Source organism: Cyprinodon variegatus, unplaced genomic scaffold (genome assembly GCF_000732505.1).
Source record: "Cyprinodon variegatus isolate N-32 unplaced genomic scaffold, C_variegatus-1.0 Scaffold51, whole genome shotgun sequence".
Lineage (NCBI taxonomy): Eukaryota > Metazoa > Chordata > Actinopteri > Cyprinodontiformes > Cyprinodontidae > Cyprinodon > Cyprinodon variegatus.
This window is the reverse complement of record NW_015150504.1, coordinates 1,813,094-1,819,655: the sequence shown is the minus strand read 5'-3', so window position 1 is coordinate 1,819,655 and position 6,562 is coordinate 1,813,094. Positions and strand designations below refer to the sequence as shown.

Below are 6,562 nucleotides of genomic sequence, written 5' to 3'. Positions count from 1 at the left end.
CTTAAAGAATACAAATAAGATTTAAGCATACGTAGTTTATTAAAGAGATATTTACTATGATTTAACTTATTTATTTAACTTAACTCATATATTTGATTGTTTGGAACATGTAGGTCAGATCCAGAAAGACTGATTTTATGATACAGTTCAGACTGATGTAGACTCACTGTAGAATGAAAAGGCCATTAAGATAAAACAATCTGTCCAGGCTTCTTAATCCTGCATTCTTAATTCAAAACTGTACCTGAAGAGAGCTCAAGTCAGTAAGTACACCTTCCACCCACATTGCAAACCGTTCTAAGTTCTGAACTTTGGGAAGAGACAATGCAGCCTGCAGAGCAGAACCACAAGGTTCAAACACAGCTTCTTACCCTACAGTACAACCTGAATTAATATAGGCTCTGTTTTCATATGCAAAATATCCTATGTTTACAAAAGTATATTTTTTCTCATATTTTTCTACTCCTGTAGGGGTAATTTTGTAGCAATGCTGCTCATTTGACTTACAAAATTACCCTGTGCTTTGTTTCACACCCTTCCTGAGTCACTGCAATGAAATTTCGTGATGTATGTGGCATTGTTAACTTGACTGACAGTTAAGAAAATACCAAGTCAAATGTACAGTTTGTTCTTTTTGTTTTCATACTCAAAGCAAATCTTGTAAAAAAAAACATCACTTTAACAAAGTAGTTGCTTTTTAATTAATTTAGTCTTCCAAAGGAACTGTCTAATGACAAAAAATACAGCAACAAGTTAACTATATTAAACACTTATATATATATATATATATATATATATATATATATATATATATATATATATATATATATATATATATATATATATATATATTGAAACTTTACCTTCCAAATTCCTAAAGCTAAAGTTTCTTCTCAAACAGTCAAATTTACAAAGGATAAACTGATTAAAACCTAATTTTGTTTAACTTAGAGCACATATGGTTAGCCATATTTTAAGCATATTTACATTGTAATTTATTATGTTAAAACATTCCTTTGGGAATCGACACCAAGATTTTCATCCTTTGTTTCCTAAATGAAATAAAATAATAAAAATCTAAAAAAAAATAAAAAAAAAAAATACGTCAGCAAACACATTTCCAGAAGGCATTGCAAACATAACAAGAAATGTTCAAAATCCAATCTAGTAAACAGTTTAAATTACTTCTATCGTAAAAGCGCTAGGGAGGCAGCAGGCGCCTAAAGTATGTTGTCAGAATAATTCCCACTAAGCTAAAGCTATGAATTCTCCCATTCTTATTGGTTTCCAGAAAAAAATGTATAAATATAAGTTGAGTAAATTGGCGCATTCAATTAAGATCAAAACTATTCATACAAACAGAAAATGAAGGTTTTTATTCTATCAACATGTTTCCCTTCACTTAAATGACTTAATGTTTTGGAGCGGCCCTACCCTGAGCTTAAATCTGAAACTGTTGTGGTAGCCTAAGATTAGGGTGATGGTAAGGGGGGCCTTCCATCGGAGACTTGGAGCTCACTGACAAAGATCTGATGTAATCGGTCCAATGTTAGCCACAAAACTGACATTAGATTTTATCAGCCAGCATCTAACATCTTCATACTGAAAGAAGGACTCTGCTTCAGTTTCTGTAAGTCATTATTTAATCTTCTATGGGTCATAAGTTTCCATACCTTTTGTTGTTGACTTTTGTGATATTAATTTATGAGTTTTCTAACAATAAGTAATAAGCGCTGGTGTGATATGTGCTAAAATTTTTATCAGGTCAATATCGGTATTGGACAATTTTCAAAGCTGCAGTATCAGCATTAAATCTAAAACTAAAAAGTAGTATCAGGACACCCCTAGAAAAAATCCCTATAAAAAATAAAAAAAAACTTATTTCAGAATATTTTTTGTAATTTTGTAAACAAAACATAAATACTCATTTCTTGTTTTATCTAAATCTCCAAGGGGCAGGAAAAATGACTAAGCACCCCTCAGTTAAGGTTTAACACTTTAAACAGCTCATCACTTATGTTGTGGAGGGTTCTAAAGTTCATATCGAATTATGGAGAAACTGTTCTTTGGCTTTTCTGAAAGCTTGTGATATGACATGTACTTGTTTTACAGGTTGTGCAAACTGGTGACTGCATAACAAGGAAATGCATACCTATCAGGGACCTGTTCTCCAAATGCAGAGCACCAACAAAAATATGGGTCAGTCTGAGCTTACATAAACTGGAGGAATTATAGTCCTAAATCCAATATTATTATTATGATTATTTTATTAGTTACCATTAAAAATACATCTGTGACCCTTGTTTCTGTTCTGCCATCAGAACGCCACAGTCACTAACCACAACATTTAGATTTAGCTTTAACAACTATCATGTAAATCAGACGTTGCCATATAAGGCATGAACCGGTCTTAATATTTGATTGGTCTGCATTTTTCATTTAACTATTGAGAGCCTGCCAAAAATGATTGTATTGCACAGAATGATATTGCAATGGTGCTTGTGATAATTGACATAATGTATACATAAAAAGTCTTTTTTTAGACCAACTTTCCATGGCAACAAAAGTCTGAAACATCTCAGCTGAAGGAACTAAAACCATCTCTGAAAATTCTAATCTAGATTGAAAACTTTTCTCTGGGTTCAAAATGATTGTTAACTTGATGAAAACAGAGTGAAAATTTCACAATACCACGTTCCCTGATGTAGTTTTTCTCAAAATACCTAGGGATGTTTTATTCATCCTGACCAAACTGCTAATTCTATTGTGATGGGAGCCTTGATCCTGCAAATTGTATAGTTACTTTCTAAAAATCAGTCTGACTGTGCACAGCTTCCAAAATTGAAATACATATTTGATAGTTTTGTTGATCCATTTAATCGGAACTTCTCTTACAATCTAAGTATTTATTGAACTTTAATGCATAATCCAATGACTTAGATTCTTGGTACAAGTGGCAAAAATCAGCTTTTCCTGTAGGGTTACCAGCTAAGGCTTTAAATAAGATGAGGGGCTCTCTCTGTCGTCCAGGGAGAGGTTTTAGTAGAGTTGCCGCTTTTCTGCATCATGAGGAGTTTGTTTTCAGGCACCCTATCAGGATACCTCATGGGAGCCTCCCTTATGAGGCATTCTGGACATGCCCCACTTGGAGGAGACCCAGGTGAAGACCTAGAACTCACTAGAGGACTAAAGCTCAGGGAATGCCATGGATTCTCCAAAAATGAGCTTTCAGAAACCTGATCTCAAATAAGCAAAAGTAGATAGAGACACTTTGTCAAACTGAATTTTTTATTTATTTTTTTGGTTAATTAGAATTAATGAGAGAAAATTTGCCCTTTTATGCAGCAAATGCAAATATTTGTTTTCAATTATTCATTGCAAGATGTCTCTTCTTAAATAAAACTTTTAACATATGAATAAAGCCTGAATATAATTATGTTAGAAATCCATCTCCAATTAATTTCAAACAAGTTTTAATACAAATAAAGCCTTTTAGGAATACTTGTGGTGCTTCAAACAATAATATCTTTTTGCAACTCATTCACTATACCGCAGAGTACTACTACATTGCAATATGATAAGACTGATGCAGTAATGGGCTGAGCTCCAATAAACACAGGTGTTTTAAGACTCCCTCTTATCCAGGGTCAATGAGAAGGTTGTGTCGGCCTTCTGCATCAAAGCTTGGGTTGCCAGGAGGGAACCAGGTGGATGCAGGTGCCCATTTGGGGTCACTTTCAAATTGCTGACAGCACAAGCAAAACTGAATACAAAACAGTGCTGCTATTTTTAGATACTGAAGGCCCTACAAACCGTGCGCTTTCAAAACAACAGTGTATGGTGACAACAGACATGAAAGTAGAAAATGGGAAGTTTAACAAATGAGCCCCGTCATGTTAGCAGTCATCAAAGCTGTGAACACATGTGTTGCTTTGTTGGTTGATGTAAAGCACTAAGCTGTGAAGGAGCATGGCTTCTGAAACCTTGAGAATAACAGGGCCTGATGCAGCCACTGGTGAGTGACACATTTGTTATCCAGCAAGAGGAGGAAGAGTGCCTGTCTGTCTTTCCTTGAGAAGGTATGGGAGGACGTGATAACATAGATGCTGGCTACATTTTAATCATAAGCCAGGTTTTGGATGGTAGAAAGACAAGAAGTAAGAGGGAAAGAAAATCTAGAACTGATCACACTTTGCTCCCCTCCCTGCTTCTAAATAAGTCTGATGGCTAATTACATGACACAGTTTGTTCCATTTTTACATAATGAGATGCACTTTTAACTCTGTTCCTACAATTAGGGTTGAGGCGAGATGGCAAATACCCACCTAAATGAACACAGAAATAAAAGGAATGTACAAAGGATTACAAAGAACACAACAACAAACCAATTTTAGATCTTTTAAATAAAAATTAAAAAAACAGAAAATATATGTATTTATTTTACTATCAGCCCAGATGTTACATCAAGTAACGACCACTACTGAAAACTACAGCTCAACGAAATACTACTTTATCACAACCCCACTTAGATATTGGATGGATACACTTTGCAGTTTAATTCTGTAGTCGACTGCACCAGTCTTCACGCAAAAATAAACATTGAAACCACACTGGAACATTACTGAGTGGAGAGAAAGCTTCTTTCTTACTGCATTAGCATCTTTTGCTCAACATGCAATCATGTTATCACTCTCAACATGGGTCACTGTGGCCACTCTGTGCTATTCTAGGCTCCTGCAAAACACCATCTAAGGTTTAATTTGTGGAGAAATCTTTACGGGTACTTCACAAATCGAGGTAAGTGAAGGCAGTGACATTAGAATGAAAGCTCTTACCCCAAAGTGCTGATAAATCCACTGGTGGAGCCCTCTGCATACAGGGAACAAATGTCACCAATGTGGAGGAAACTAGACATTTTGTCCGACATGGTTTCTCCACTTTGGTTCACCTACAACATAAGAGACGAGATCCAAAATGTTAACGACATGAGGCAGAATTGCATTCAAAACCCCTGCCTCTGTTAAAATACCTGAATGATATATATTAATCAGATTTAAATAAGTAGACAAAAACTGAGTTTGCATGTTTTATAGAGAGAATATTCATCGGTAGATCAATCCAAGAACAAAACCTAATATTAGCATCATGTAACAAAAGGTTTGATTTGTTGTCTTCTAAAATTTAGATATATATGTCAAAAAGAGGCAAGTGTTATGAGCCTCAATTAATTTAAGTTTATTAATGTTATTTACCTTCCTATGGCTTTTTTCTTGTTTTCATTTAAAATCGTAATTAACAGGACATAAAAAACACATTATACATCCAAATCTTTTAACTTAACAATATATATATATTTTTAACACTTAAGCAAGTAATTTTAGCAGGAAATAAAACAGACAATGGTCAATTCTTAGACAGAAAATAAGAAGAAATAAAAAGTGTGGCACATGTTTCTGTCAAACCTTCAGCTTAGAGCCAGAAAACTGCTCATTCAACATTGGCACTTTAGCTTTATGTTTAGAAGTGAACCAAAAGGAGCTGAGAAATTAGATATTTTATTTCTGTGTTGACTGTGCTAATGTTATCTGCGTGAAACCAATTCATCTTTAATTTGGGTCAGTCTGTGTGCAGGCTGAGGGTCAACCCAGCTGTGGTTATGCACTAAACTTTACGTGCTGAATATGTTTCACAGCATATTATACAGTTAAAAACAAATAAATGCAGCAAACGGTAATCTAAACTTCATGTGTGGAGCTAGCTAGAGGTTATATTTACATAGATCCTGACGACCCATTGAACATCACACATACAAACTTAGTTGTTTGTTTGTTTTTCTCTACCTACAGAGGGATGTAAACACGTGTTCATTTAAACGCCTTTAAACTAGAACTGGAGCGTGCAGATAAATAGCAAATACACAGAGTTTAATCTTCTCTCGGCTAATTTAAGTATCGTTTCAGCGCACGAGCTGCAGCCAGCGGCAGAAACAAATGAGCGCGTGGGCTACTTCCTCAAGAGGGATGCTGTCATCTCTGTGGGAAAAAACAAAATATCATGAACAGCGCGCGAGCTGGAAAAACTACATACGGAGAAGGAGTTTATACCTGGCAGGAATGAGAGAAGGCGGTAGAGCGGGAGGAAGAAAGGCGAGAGGAAGTGGGTCAGCACGGGATCATTTCCACAGCGGGTTTAGTCCATGGCAGTGAAAGTCCAGGTAGGTAAGAGTCGCTGAGCGGCGTTATCTCTGACAGCTCAATGAGTCCTCGGCAACAATCCTCTTCTTACCTCCTCCACATGTCACCACGGGAACGCCTATCCAGTTACTATTTATATTCCACAGCGCATTCTGGGTAGTGTAGTTCATTACATGTCACTTTGGTCCAAAACAAAACTTATTATATTTAGGAAATAGACATTTATGTTGTGTTTTTTTTTTTTTTTTTACTCGTCTATATTATTCTTACAATTCCACCTATTCTATCTAAAACCTGTTTGTTTGCTTGTTTGTTTAAACCAATATATATATATATATATATATATATATATATATATATATATATAT

The 6,562-nt window shown here is 35.2% G+C and overlaps 1 protein-coding gene across 13 annotated transcripts in view; it reads right to left on the bottom strand.

The window, feature by feature from the left end:
- LOC107082357 (inositol 1,4,5-trisphosphate receptor type 1-like) overlaps positions 1-6,285 on the bottom strand; it is a 111,770-nt gene extending 105,485 nt beyond the window's left edge. For all 13 annotated transcript variants that reach the window (XM_015371006.1, XM_015371001.1, XM_015371007.1 and 10 more), the window contains exons 1-2: positions 6,105-6,285; positions 4,836-4,948 (exon numbers count right to left, since the gene is read on the bottom strand). In XM_015371006.1, the coding sequence (XP_015226492.1) occupies positions 4,836-4,927 (92 nt within the window). In that variant the 5' untranslated portion in view covers positions 4,928-4,948; positions 6,105-6,285. The remainder of the gene's footprint in view (positions 1-4,835; positions 4,949-6,104) is intronic.
- Between the last annotated feature and the right edge of the window lie 277 nt (positions 6,286-6,562).